The sequence below is a fragment of the Monodelphis domestica genome, chromosome 4, assembly GCF_027887165.1.
Source record: "Monodelphis domestica isolate mMonDom1 chromosome 4, mMonDom1.pri, whole genome shotgun sequence".
Classification (NCBI taxonomy): Eukaryota; Metazoa; Chordata; class Mammalia; order Didelphimorphia; family Didelphidae; genus Monodelphis; species Monodelphis domestica.
The window spans coordinates 364805003-364819277 of NC_077230.1; the positions used below are offsets into that span (position 1 = coordinate 364805003).

General features: G+C 46.3%; 1 protein-coding gene across 1 annotated transcript; it reads right to left on the reverse strand.

The window, feature by feature from the left end:
- Window positions 1–3709: 3709 nt before the first annotated feature.
- LOC103099877 (uncharacterized) lies at window positions 3710–11693 on the reverse strand. Its single transcript, XM_007492825.2, has 8 exons — window positions 11617–11693; window positions 9210–9312; window positions 8465–8541; window positions 8267–8365; window positions 7512–7686; window positions 6312–6373; window positions 5542–5637; window positions 3710–4652 (listed from the first exon to the last, which is right to left on the reverse strand). The coding sequence occupies exons 2-8, from the start codon at window positions 9244–9246 to the stop codon at window positions 4386–4388; spliced, it is 813 nt and encodes a 270-aa protein (XP_007492887.2). The 5' UTR covers window positions 9247–9312; window positions 11617–11693; the 3' UTR covers window positions 3710–4385.
- Between the last annotated feature and the right edge of the window lie 2582 nt (window positions 11694–14275).

Genomic DNA, 14275 nt, shown 5'->3' on the forward strand with positions numbered 1-14275 from the left:
CTTGCTAAACAATGAAAGTACTTGGACCCAGGCTTATAATAAGGCAAGGAGTTCTTTGAGCCAGGCTTGTTTTTAGAATTGATACAATGGGATGCTAGGTACCTAAAAGAGTCGGGCAAGTTTTCTCTTGATGAGATTAGTTGACTCAGCTGTGTTTTCTCTAGTTCAGACTTACTGAGGAGATTGGTCAACTTAGCAGGAATTCAGATGAGCAGTCCTTTGGAAAGCGTCTACAGTGATTGGTAGATGTAGGGACTTAGGGGAGGTGACATGGGAGAAAAACCCCTATATAAGAAAAAGCAGAATCTCTTGAGGAGATATCTTTTTGGAGGAATTCCTTTTGGAGGATCTCTGATGAGGACCGCTTGGGAAGAATCTCTTGAGAGAGGCTCTGGAGAAGGGAAGCTCTTGTAGGACAATCTCTAAGGAGGTCTTGCTGGAAGGCTCTCTGGTGAAGTCAGCTGAGATGGAGCTGGCCTGGTGTCACTAGAATCCTTGTTTAGGCAGACCTTGTGGTGAGTGTTAAAAGACTGACTGACTGATTCTCTCTCTTAAGACTCAGGTCTAGGCCATATTGGCTTGAGGCCCTTCATAATTATTCCTTTCCTACTCTTTCTCTCTTTCTCTAATTCCTCATTATATTATTAATTAAAAATCTCTATAAAACCCAGTTGACTTGGGTATTTGAATAATTGGGAATATTTCCCTGGCGACCACCTTATATTTGATTAAAAAACCAAGACACTGTAGTGAAACATATTTTCTGCGGTCAAATTTACTCACCCTCTCTTATATCTATCACAATTTATATCTTCCACCATTTTAACTCACTAAAGTTTATGGGCTTCACTATTTTAAATCTCAAACTGCCCATACCCAATACCAACAATATCACCTGGAGAGTTTATATGGGAGCTGCGGATCTCATTCCCCATTCATATTTGGAGACCTCTAGACATGAGATATACTTAAATGTTAATATGAAGATTTCCCTGGAGTAAATTTCAAAATTTCAGATTAGAGAAGTAATAAATCAAGGAGAGAAAGTTCTTCTAATGTATAAATCCTGGGGATTGGACTGGGCCTGGCATCTTGGGGAAGAAGTAGGAAGGGTAGCCCTGAGCTCTGAGTTACAGCTAGATTTGGGAGGCATTTCTATAGAGATGATTAGTTCATTGGAAGTAGATTAGGAAAATATGAGGATAGAAGAAAAGTGGATCAAATCTAGAGTCTTAGGTATATCCCTGCTTCCAGCAGGGGAGTTGGAAGGAATCTCAGAGACCTCCTTAAAGAAACTTATCCATGCTTAATAAGAGTCAGATCTAGGACCTGAACTCAGACCTTCTGACTATGATGGGAAGAAGAAAGAAGCAGTGTCAAATATGAACTAGAGAATAGATCTTGGAATCAAGACCTGGGTTCTGTTTAGCTAGCCTCCAACTCATACTAGCCATATGACCATGGCAAAGTCACAGCCTTTCAATGCCCTCAAACAACTTTCTTTTTTTTTCCTCAAATTTATTTATTTATTCTTAAATATTTTTCCATGATCACACATATCATGTTGGCTCCCTCCCCTCTTCCCTCTCCTTTTCTGGAGTTGACAATCAATTCTACTGAGTTATACATGTATTAGCACTCAAAATCTATTTCCATAGTATTTATTTTTGTAATAGAGCAATCTTTTAAAATCCCCAAACAATTTTCCAAACCTATAGAGAGGAATTTTGGTGTAGTGGAAAGAATACAATATTGTATATATTCATTCTATTTTATAACATACATAATTTGTTATGTATGTATTTGTGCAATATATAATTAACATAAATGTATAGTGCAAATAATATACATATGCATGTATGAGAATATGTGTAAATAATACATTCTATTAAATGTATTACATAATTATTTATTGTATTTTAAATGTGTCATATACATAAATGCATGTTTGTGTATGTTGTATATTCTAGAGTCCCTTTCATTAATATTAATAATATTTGTTAATATAATATTAAGTTTCCTCTTTCACAGTCCAGAGCACATAAAAAGATCCCAAGTGGTCAAGTTCTGGAAATCTTGGGTTCAAATCAAGTCTGAGTTAGATTTGAACCCAGGACCTCCTCTGTCTTGGTTTGGCTTCTGCTCTGATTCTATAGAATCTCTCACCCTGTCCTCAACCTCCCAACCAATGAATCATTCCTTTCCTATTCTCTTGCTGGAGAAAAAAACCTAACCACTCCTTTCTTTCCAAAGCTGTAGGGTGGCTACAGCACTGGCCTATCCTATTTTGTGTATGGAGACTTGGTAAGGCAATTTTGGGCTCTAATACCTCCTCATCTTCCCATTCACTGTATGCTTCTTGCCTCCAGTAAACATCTGCCTTTTTGGTCACACAATGTTTATTGAGGTAGGATACAGTAGAGAAGTCACTAGAATCTCTGGGGAGAACAGGGCAGAAACTTCCCCAACTGAGGGACAGAAGACTGGAAAGAAATAGCTCTCTCCACTGTGTCAGCCCCAGAACCAACAGTTTCCCCTGACCCTAGCAGAAGAAAAAAGCTTCCTCCAATGGCCCATTCCTTCAGCTGCTTTCCTCTGCCCTTTTCACTTTGTTCAGAGTAAGGACCCCTGCCCAGTGCTAGGAGACGCAGGGAAGAGGGGAGCTGGGAAGCTGAAAGTGAGAGACGAAAGGAGAGATGGCCAAGATAAGGTCAAAATGAGCTTATGATTTAGACATAAAGGGTGATATTATAAGCAAATTAGGGGAATATAGAACAGTTTACCTGTCAGATCCATGGAAAAGAGAAGAATTTAGGACCACACAAGAGATGGAGAACATTATAAGATGTAAAATGAAGACTTTTGATTATATTAAATTAAAAAGGTTTTGAACAAACAAAAGCAATATAACCAGCATTAGAAGGGAAACAGCAAACCAGGGGGAAATTTTTATATCAAGTTTCTCTGAGGAGGTCTCGTTTCTCAAATATATAGAAAAATTAGTCAAATTTATAAGAATACAAGGCATTACCCAGTTGATAAACAGTCAAAGGATAATAGGTAGTTTTTGGATGAAGAAATCAAAGCTATCAAAATAATGATATGAAAAAATGTACTAAATCCCTCTTGATTAGAGAAATGCAAAATAAAACAACCTCACAACTATCAGACTGGCCAATATGTCAGTAAAGGAAAGTGATAAATGTTGGAGGGGGTGTGGCAAAATTGGGACACTAATGCACGGCTGGCAGAGTTGTGAACTGATTCAATTAGTCTGGAAGGCAATTTGGAACTGTGCCCAAAGGGCTATGAAGTGATGCTTACCCTTTGATCTGGCAAAACCACTACTAGATCTGTATCCTAAAGAGTGAGAAAAATGGGTACCTGCTTGTACAAAAATATTTTAGCTGGTGGGAATGAATTGGAAATCAAGGGGATGTTCATCAATTGGGGAATGGCTGAACAAATTGTCTGTGATGATGATGGAATATTATTATGCTAGAAGGATGATGAACAGGAAGACCTTTGTGGACTGATGCAGAGTGAAATAAGCAGAACCAGGAAAACATTGTACACAGAAACAGCAGTGTTGTGCAATGATCAACTTTGATAGACTTTGCTACTATAAGGAATACAATGATGCAGGACAATTCAGAATTGACAAAGAATGCTGTCCACCTCTAGAGAAAGAACTGTTGGAGTAGGAATGTAGATGAAAGCATATGATTTTTCTCTTGTTTATTCATGCATAGGTTTGGGAGGTTGGTCTTATAAGATTATTCACTTACAAAAATGAACAATATGGAAATATGTTTTGCGTTATAATACATGTATAACCCAGATCGAATTGCTTGTCAATTCTGAGATAGGGGAGAGAAAGAGGGAGGGAAACAATTTGGATCATATAACTTTGGAAAACTTATGCAGAAATTTGTTATTACGCATAATTGGTAAACAAATTTTAATAAATTAAATAGGTATTAAAAAAGGAAAAAGAAAAAAAGAAAGGAGGGATGCGCAGGGCTGTCCGGTCATTAAGTGGTCTTGGAACGGAAGGGACTGGCTTCTCCCCTCTCCCCCAAACCCTGAACTTCTCTTTCGCCCAGGGTCTGGAGCCCAATCAGCACCCTTCATCCCAATATCAGAAAAGCATCCAATGACTGAGTCTGGAGTAGGGGAAACTCAGGGACTTCAGGAGGAAGAACAGAGAAGTATTTATAATAGTAACTGTCTCCTACCTAGCATTAAAGTTTCATCTTCTACTAAGTTCTGGCTATAGCTGGGAGAGCTGGGAGAGCTGGGAGAGGAGGACTAGCCAGAGCCTCTAGGGTCTACTCAGGCCCCTCTCATGCCTCTCACCAGGACCCCACTCTGCACCTGTCCCTCTAGGAGGGCAGAAAAGGTAGTGGGCCAGAATGGAGGAGAAGGAGGAGCATGGCCATGGCCAGTGACCCTGAGAGAAGGCTCCTTTCAGGTCTGGCAGTTGCTCCATTAAAGTAAACGGATCCATCTAGCCGGAGGCAGCTGGTGGAGGACGTCGCCCGGCAGCACTCCTGGTAACAAGACCCAGTCCTGGACTGGGAACACACTGGGCTTCCCACTTGGCATGCCTGGCTGCAGCCTGCCTCATAGCCAGAGCTTGTCTTCTTCATCTGAAGAAATGAATGGAGCAAAGAATCATGGGGCATCCTTGCAGAGCTCCAAGGGAGACAGGCAGGATCACTCTCCCTTTCCTCTCTTTTTAGTCAAATGCCAAGGAAACCCATCTCTGTTGGTGGATGCCCAGGGTTTGGGCAAGCCTGGCTTCCCCCTGGTCCACACTGGGTCTCCTACTTCCTCATTTGTTGCTTATTAAAGCCCTACCCATCCTTCAAAGCCCAGCTCCAAGACCATATCCTACCTGAAGCAGAGTGGTCCAGGCTGACCAGGGTGTAGAATCAATAAACTATGGGGCAGTAGCTGGGTAGCTCAGAGGATTGAGAGTCAGTTCTGAAGATGGGAGGTTCTGGGTTCAAATGTGGCCTTAGACACTTCCCCGATGTGTGACCCTGGGCAAGTCCCTTAAATCCTATTGCCTAGCCCTTACTGCTCTTTTGCCTTGGAACCAATATAGAGTATTGATTCCAAGATGGAAGGTCAGGGTTTAAAGAAAAGAACCCATGAACTAAGGCTGGTAGGCAGGTGGGGGGACATCAGACCCTAAAGGGTCTCGTGGGCTAGGCAGAAAGGTTGGAACTAATCTCAGTAAGGCAATAAAAAGCCTCTGAAGAGCTTTGAGCATGGATAAAACCAGATCTTTATAGGAGAAACATTGATTTCCCAAAGAGTGCAGAGAGAGGAAGGAGGAAGGATTTCTGGATGTGAACAGAATATGAGACATTCTTTAAAACAGAGAGAAGAGGCTGGCGTTATCCATGCTGCTTGTCAACTGTAAACAAATTGGGGAGCTCCGAGAGACCCAGACTGTCCCTGTATCGCAGTCCTCTAGCCCAGTCGGGTCAGGCTCTCTGGACCAGAATCCTCCTTCCCACTCCTACTCACCACACAGAAGTCGGAGCCCAGCGGGCAGCGGGTCAGGGCTTTCTGTCCCCTGAAGCAGTTATTTCCCTGGCAAGAGAAGCTCCCACATACTTTGCCCTGAGAAAAGAGAGCAAGAAGTGGGGAAGAGGCATAGGAGAGAGGAAGTAACTTTAGAGATCCTCCAGCCCATCTCTATTCAGGATGCTGATGAGGAAAATGAGGCTCTGAGAATCTCAGACCCAGAGCGAGGGATCTCCTAGCCCGTCTGGTCCAGTCTTCTCATGGAACAGATGAGAAAACTGAGGCTGAGACAGAGGAGGCTCACACGGGCAGTAAGTAGCTGAGGGGAGGTCCAGCCAGGGGCAGCTGGTCAAACGAAGAAAAGGAAGGGCCGAGAGGCACAGCTGGGGCTCCCCAAGAGTTTGATGAGAGTGGGGAAGTCCCTGGCAGAAGAAGGGGCAGGGGGCACCCCCAGTGAGGTGAGGGGCTTAGCCCAGATTTTAGTGTTAAGAAAGTGGGAGAAACCTTGGGGGTCAGCTAGTCAAAACCCTTCATTTAATAGTTGAAACTGAGACTCACCGAGATTACCCAAAGTCAATATTTGAACCCAGGCCCTCTGACTCAAAAATACAGTTTTCTTTGCATGACACCAGCCTGGATCTTAGTTGGAACAGAGAAGGCAGACTTCTGGGGTCCTACTTAGCCACCTGCTCCACTGCCAAGTGACTACCTGCCCCACTAGAAAGAAAGGGAAGGAACTATGGGGTTGGGGGCTTGGATAAAATACATACATTTCTCTGGAGGGTAGGAAAAGCAGAAGATGAAGGAGGAGATGTAGTGAGCCCTTTGCTCCCTGAAACAGACAAACAAGCCGGGTCTGGGTGGAAGGTTCTTCTCTAGGTCCTTATCACTTTTCAAATCATTTGTTCTTTTTTAAAAGACCCTGCCTTCTTTTTTTTTTTAACCCTTACCTTCCGTCTTGGAGTCAATACTGTGTATTGGCTCCAAGGCAGAAGAGTGGTAAGGGCTAGGCAATGGGGGTCAAGTGACTTGCCCAGGGTCACACAGCTAGGAAGTGGCTGAGGCCAGATTTGAACCTAGGACCTCCCGTCTCTAGGGCTGACTCTTAATCCACTGAGCTACCCAGCTGCCCCCTAAGACCCTGCCTTCTGTCTCAGTATCCATTCCAAGACAGAAGAGTGGCAAGGGCTGGGCAATGGGACTTAAGTGACTTGCCCAATCATTTTGTAAAAAATATTTTGTAAACCCTAAAATGATAGATTAAGTACCAGTTACTCTTGCTATGACCTCAAATCCGCTAAACTGGGGGTTCTTAACCTTTTCTATGTCACAACTGCCTCTGGCAGTCTGCTGAAATACATAGGCCTGGGCAGCTGGGGGTGGCTCAGCTGCTTGAAAGCCAGGCCTAGAGAGAGGAGGTTTCAGGCTTCAGGTCTGACCTCAGACACTTCCCAGCTGTGTGACCCTGGCCAAGTCACTTAACCCCCATTGTCTAGCCTTTACTGCTCTTTTGCCTTGGAACCAGCACACAATATTGATTCCAAGACGGAAGGGAAAGATTGGGGGGGTGGGGGTAGGGGAGCTATACAGATCCATTTTCAGAGCAATATTTTAAAATGCACTAAATAAAATACATAGAATTATAAAGGAAACTGGTTACATTGAAATAGTCATCAAAATGGTTTTTAAAAGTGAGTTCATAAATTGACTAAATAAATTAATTTAAATTAAATAAGTAAATAAACAAACAAACGAATGAATGAATGAATGAATGAATGAATGAATGAATAGATAAATAAAGTAAGCCCATGCAGGCTCAGGTTAGAAACCCCTAGCAGTAGATGACCCACAGCAAACACAAACGTGGTCCCTGAGATCCCAAGCCAGGCCTGCGGAGAGCCAGGGCCCTGGATCAAACAGGAAGGGAGTGCCATGAGCCTGGGCCAGAGAGGAGGCTGGGGATGGCTCACCGTAGGTGGCGGCATTGAGAGAGAGACACAGGGAGCCCCTGCAGCACTGCAGGGAGCACAGGTCCTGGCGGAGGACGGTGCCGTTGGGCGTCATGCATGGTGTGGCATCGCCGCTGCCCCTGGTGCACTGCTGGCTGCACCGAGCCATGTAGTGGGTGGGGGTGAATTGGTAGAGCTGGGAATAAAAGAAGGTTGTAAGGAGGTGGTCCCCAGGGAGGCCAAGGGGGGTTCGTCTGAGTTGTGGAAACCTGCCCCATATTTCTCCCTCTATTGCGCCCTCATCCACAAATCCCTGACCTTCCCTTCACATACCCCCAGCTCAAAACAATTGAGCTCACATTTATATTCCAAGCAAAATCCCCCCAACACTCACCCCCAGCTCAAAGTAATATTCCTTCTCCTCACAAGTATCCTGAATCAGAGGCAGCTACTTGGCTCAGTAGATTGAAAACGAAGCCCAGAGACGGGAAGTCCTAGGTTCAAATCTGGCCTCAGACACTCCCTAGCTGGGTGACCCTGGACAAGTCACTTGACCCCCATTGCCTAGCCCTTACCGCTCTTCTGCCTTGGAACCAATACACAGTATTGTTTTAAGGGTTAAAAAAAAAATAAGTGTCCTGTCTCATCTACTTCCCAGCTTATAGAAAAAGCACCCCCAATTCCCACTCCCCCGCAGATCACCCCATTCCAACCCAAACTGCCCCATTTCTCTACTTCACAGCGACCCTTCCCCCAGCTCGTACTCACAGCCTCACCTCACAGTACTGTTCTCCATCCTTGCAGTCCAAAGTCAGGTTGGCGTACTTGGCTCCCTGATAGCACATCTCCCCTCTGCAGTGAAAACTGTGGCAAGCCTGAGGGAAGACTGGGCATCAGAGAGATGTTCCCCTCTGCCCCCACCCCAGCCATCAGGGGGATCCACCCGCTGCCAGCCTCCTCGTAGCCAGACGTACCTGGGTCCGGCTTGAGGCAGGGGTCAACTGGGCGTTCACCAGGCTCTGGGCAGTAAACCAACTCAGTGGGAGGAAAACTGGTAGAGAGGGAGACAATGGGGGTTCAAGAGGGGGGGGACCACTCATGGGGGTACAAGACACTGGGTCAGGGAACAACCAATGATTTGAGGGGGGCATGGAAGATCACAGACTCAAGTGAACGAAGGTCCTTAGCTTAGGAAGGGTGACAACCAGGGGAAGTTTGTTGGCCAAGCAAAGTCATAGGGTCAGAAAAAAGATTGGGGTGTCACAGTGAAGGGGTGACAACCAGGGGAAATTCGTTGGCCAAGCAAAGTCATAGGGTCAGAAAAAAGATTGAGGTGTCACAGTGAAGGAGGTGACAACCAGGGGAAATTTGTTGGCCAAGCAAAGTCATAGGGTCAGAAAAAAGATTGGGGTGTCACAGTGAAGGAGGTGACAACCAGGGGAAATTCGTTGGCCAAGCAAGGTCATAGGGTCAGAAAAAAGATTGGGGTGTCACGGTGAAGGAGAAGGTCGTGGAGGAAGGTGGAGGTCACAGAGGGAGGGGAGAGTCTTGGATCAATGGCAGTCACAAAGTTGAGGAAAGGCCATGGGAAAAGAGAAGGTCTTGGGTTCAGCCACAGGTTATGTCCACTTAAGGTAAAGAGATGTTATACAAAGTCACAGGATGGGGACACTCAGTCACACAGTCCCAAAGGGCTCATGGTAAAAAATAACAGGGTACCTCTGAGGACCATCATGCTGCCATTACCACCAGCCATGTTCAGTCAGTGATGATCGGTCCCTGGAGAGTGTGAATGACCAGCGCTGGGGGACCCTGGTGAGGACTAAAAAGAGATTAATTCCATGGCTATCATCCCACTTTTCAGATGAGGAAACTGAGGACTAATGAGGGCAAAAAACAGATTCTGCTCCTCCCTCTTGCCCTGGTTGCCCCTCACCAAACCCAAGGCTTCCCCTGGAAGGTGACTCTACCCTCAGAGGAGGGGGATGAAGAAAGGGCAGGAGGGGGATATCCCAGCGACTAGAAATTCACCGTCCTTCCCTTTCCCATCCGTGTTGTCACCAAAGACTCCCTCGGCCCCACAGCCTAGGGCATCAGGGGAGCAGCAGCTGCTGTGGTTGTCATGGTGATGGTGGCCTCCATCCCAATGTCCCAATGCCCCAGTGTCCCAGCTCCAGAGCAGGTGGCAGGAAGGAAAGACCCAGGCATCCTGTGGCTCTGGCCAGGGACTCATTTGCCTTCTACTCAAACAGTGTGAGGAGGAGCAGGGTTTCGGGGTGCAGGGTTTAGGAGCATGGCTTCACAGGCTCATCACGCTCCTTTAGCCAGACCCCGGCAAAAGTTCTGTAGCAGAGGGCAGGAGGGTGCAGCAGAGGTTTCTATGAAAGGAGGGATCTATTTTTGGTGGTGCTGACAGGGCGAAGGGACGGTGGAGCCTCTCTGTATTTGAGCCCCTCAGTGTTTCTGTTTTGTCAGGGCTGTCCACTGTCCCCTCCTACTTAGCTGTGCCATCCAGGACAATGAGGGCACCCAGATGCCCCCTCCCCAAAAGTGAGGTCAGAAAATGGACCAGAGTTCCTCAAGATCAGATCTGTGATGTAGTTCCCCAGAGGGACAGTGGGACAGGCTAGATCTCCTAGAGCCGCTGTCTGGGTTCCCCAGGCAGGTCAGACCCTGTCCTAACCTGGGGCCAATGCACCGAGAACACCACTTACCCAAGGTCTCTCCCTCTCCTCTGGCACTAAGCCTGGTGAAATCTCCCTGAGGCCACAGTTCTCCCTCCACCTTTCTGTTCCTAAGCTGGGCTCCGTCTCCTGTCAGACTCCTTACAGGAGGGGCAGCTAGGAGGCACCGTGGCTAAAAAGTCAGGAGGACCTCCTAGCTATGAGACACCTTGGGTGAGTCATTTAACTCTGCCTCGCCCTAGCGCTTCTGTCTTAGAGTTGTTACCAAGGCAGAAAGTAAGGCTTAAAAAAAGGGAGAGTCTATAAAAAGCTCTGAGGACCCAAGCTTGGTGTACGGGTGATGGTCAGATAGGGTTTGCTCCCCAATTCCAGGTCCTCTCCTCATCCTCTGAGAAGCTCTCACACCGTGTCTATCACTCACATTTTGAACCCGATCTCCTCAAGCCTCGGGCTGCCCAGGGGCCAGACGGAGCCCTCAGCAGGACCCCCTGATTTAGAGAGCTCCTGTGCTTTGAGCCCCAAATCATTGAGCCCCCAAAGCGAAAGCCTCTCCGCCACCAAGAGAAAGAAGCCTAAGGGACGCCCTCTTCCCTCCTATCCAAAGGGTAGACCACAGCAAGGGGAGTTTCCGCTGGTCCCTTCCTCTAGGTCGTGCTAACAGGGCAGATTCCATCCCCAGCCCTTCGCTTCCTCGGGTAGCCAGACTCCAAGCCCCTTCAGTGGCCTTTTGGACTCATCGAACTCGAGCCAGAGCAATAGGTCAGCCAGGGAGGCGGTCGCAGGCAGAACAGAGACTTGGTGGCTCCTTCCCTGCTCTGGGTGGTGGACCCAGCTCCCCGGCCCCATGTATGTTGGCAGGACGAGGCAGCACTGGGGATGCCTAATGCTGGCCGTTAAATGATGATGGGGACTGGGATGGGGCCGGAAAAAAGCTATTTCTGTTCTTCTGGCCATTAGGGCAGGAAGCTCCTTGGATAAATATTGCTCCGGCCACTGGTGATGAACGGTCAGTCAGCCCCAGCCTCTTTCCTCTCCCTGATTACGGAGAATTCAGGCCAAAGATTCGAGGAGTAACAGGGTGGATCTCCCATCTCATCCACTTTGTATTTTTCAGGGACCTTCAGAGCATCTAGAGGCAGGGACCAAGCTCCAGGAAGGTCTTTGGCACAGTGATGAGGTCCTTGGGATGGGATGGGCACAAGGGACGGACTGACCCTGTCCAGTAAGTCTGGGCCAGCCACTTTCTGACCCATGTAGATGTGGCTTGTGTGAATCGTTGGGGGTCACGGTGAGGAGAAACTGAGGTGCTTAGAAGCAGCTCTTTGGGGTACTTGGATCTGTATTCCTGGAGAAAGCCCAATTCTTTCCCTCCCTTTTTTACATGGACTCCAGCTCTTCCCCCCTCCCTCAGCGCAGCTCGGCAGGGGCTGTAGCCCACCTACCTGGGGATGTGAGGGCAGTGGTCCCCGCAGGAGTCTGGCCTGAGAGCTCGTACAGGGAGGCTAAAACCCAGGGAGCCACTCCTCATCCCCGTTGCTTTCTGACGTCGCCGAGGACCCCATGGGGGCTAGAGATGAATCATGGCTGTACAGTTGATCTCCCCACATCCACCCCTAGAGAAAACTCAGGGGAACTCCTGCCTCTTAGTCAGAGCAAGGGGCCTTTCTTTATTCCCCCTTCCTGCCATCAGTCAGCAAGTGCTTTTCCTGGGCTGAGCCAGAAATCTCAGAAGGAGGATGATGGGGAGGGAGGCCTGGGAAGAAGGTATCAGAGCTCACCTGGGAGATGGTCTGCCTCTTCCCAGGACCCTGAGGATGGGGACTGGAACAGAGCTCTAAACTCAGGGCTTCTCCATCTTTTTATTTTATTATTTTTTAAAATCCATACCTCCTGCCTTAGAATCAACGCTGTGTTGAAGGCAGAAGAGTGGTAAGACCTAGGCAATGGGGGTTAAGTGACTTGATCAAGGTCACACAGCTAGGAAGTATCTGAGGTCATATTTGAACCCAGGACCTTCTGTCTCCAGGCCTGTCAACTCAGGGCTTCTTCATATTTTTTGTATCCTCTGACACCTGAAACCTCTGAAACTGTGTTCACTTTGCTTTGGATAGAGCTGAAGAGAGTGTTCCTTAGGCTCCTTTCTCTTAGTGGGTGTGAATCTTGGCCTTGGGATCTCAATGACTTTGGGCTCAAAGATAAGGAGTTAGAATTTATGGATCCCTTCCCAAAATAATTCTTTTAAATGCTTAAAATACATCCTTTCAATACATAATTTAAAATATATAAAGTTTTAATAAGAATGAAATACAGTTGTCAAAAGAAAAAAAAAACCCTACCATCACCAAATTCATGGCCTCCAGGTTGAGGTTGAGCTTGTGTTTATTTTCTTTTAAATCTTTACTTTCTGATTTAGTAACAACTCTAAGACTGAAAGGCAAGGGCTAGGTAAATGGGGTTAAGTGACTCCCCAAGCATGTCACCGAGCTGGGAAATCTCTGGAGCTCAATTTGAATCCAGGGCCGCCCAACTCCAGACCTGCTGTTCTAACCACTGGGACACCTAGTTACTGTTGCCCCCTCAACCCGAGATTGAGTTTAAATGCACACTGAAGCCTCTAAGAAACAGTGGTGGGTAGTAAACCTACCCTGGACCTGGAGTCAGGAAACACGCGGTCAAATCCCAGCTCTGCTGTTGCTTAGCCAGACAGCCATGGATGAGTCACCAAATCCACTTCTCCAAAGTTTTGTTCCCTCATTTAAACAAACAAACAAAAAAAAGGAATCATTGGCAGTGCCCACCACACAACGGGCTGGGAAGAAAATGTTTCATCAACCTCAAAGTGCTGTGGAAATCTGTCATTCTTCTTCCTTGCTTGAAAGATGTGGGGAGGTTAAGGTTCTGAGCTTCAGCTTTTATTTTATGGTTTTTATCATGGCAATAGCTACAACAGATACTTTTTGTGTAGGCCCTGAATTTTTTCCTTGTGAAATATTGCAGAATTTTTTTCTAACAAGCTTTTATTTTCTCTCCTTCCTTCTTCGCCCCTTCCCCACTGAACGATAAAAAATTAAATTAAGTTAAAAAGCTCATAACAACAATAACAAAAAAAAGGCTAGAGGTCAGGGACTGTCCTTTCCTTATTCTGGATCCCTAGTGCTAAATGTAGCATCTGGCACAGAGTAAGCATTTGATGCTTGATGACTGACCCATTGACCTAGAGATGGGTAGGAAAGAACAAGGCTGGGCAGAGACTAGAGATGGGAAAACACGGGGAGAAGAGTACTAGGCAGAACAACCCTGGAACTCTACCCTTCCCCTGGCTCAGTTTCTCTCATCAGAGCTCTTCACTGACCCTTCCAGCATAGACAATCATGATGGGATATGGGGAGTAATGTGTGGGAGAGTAATGAGGGGGAGTAGAGTTTTGTCTGAGATGGGAGGCATAGACCCAGTCAGAAGGGAGTGAAGTAGTAGAATTCCTGCCATTCCACAGAAGAAAGAAAGGGCTTTCGTGGCCAAGAAGGTCAGTCCCAAGTTTTGTCTCTGGCTTTGTAAAAACCATTATCAGGGGCAGCTGGGTGGCTCAGTGGATAGAACACCAGGCCTAGAGACAGGAGGTCCTGGGTTCAAATGTAGCCTCAGATACTTCCTAGCTATGTGATCCTGGGCAAGTCACTTAATCCCCAATGCCTAGCACTTATTGCTCTCCTACCTTAGAACCAATACACCATATTAATTCTAAGACAGAAAGTAAAGGTTTGTTTTTAAAAAAAATAAGAAAGAGAGAATGAGCAAGAGAGAGGGAGAGAGAAAGAGAGAAAGGAAGAAAGGAAGAAAGGAAGAAAAGAGAGAAAGAAAGAAAGAAAGAAAGAAAGAAAGAAAGAAAGAAAGAAAGAAAGAAAGAAAGAAAGAAAGAAAGAAAGAAAGAAAGAAAGAAAGAAAGAAAGAAAGAAAGAAAGAAAGAAAGAAAGAAAGAAAGAAAGAAAGAAAGAAAGAAAGAAGGAAAGAAGGAAAGAAAGAAAGAAAGAAAGAAAGAAAGAAAGAAAGAAAGAAAGAAAGAAAAGAAAGAAAAGAAAAGAAAGAAAGAAAGAAAAGAAAAGA

Excerpts from the sequence above, each read along its gene's own strand:
- LOC103099877 (XM_007492825.2), bottom strand. The coding sequence starts at position 9,246 with ATGGCTGGTGGTAATGGCAGCATGATGGTCCTCAGAG. Across the intron at positions 6,374-7,511 it reads TCTCAATGCCGCCACCTACG|GGAGCAAAGGGCTCACTACA; the intron begins GTGAGCCATCCC and ends TGTCTGTTTCAG. Across the intron at positions 4,653-5,541 it reads TGGGCTCCGACTTCTGTGTG|ATGAAGAAGACAAGCTCTGG; the intron begins GTGAGTAGGAGT and ends TCATTTCTTCAG.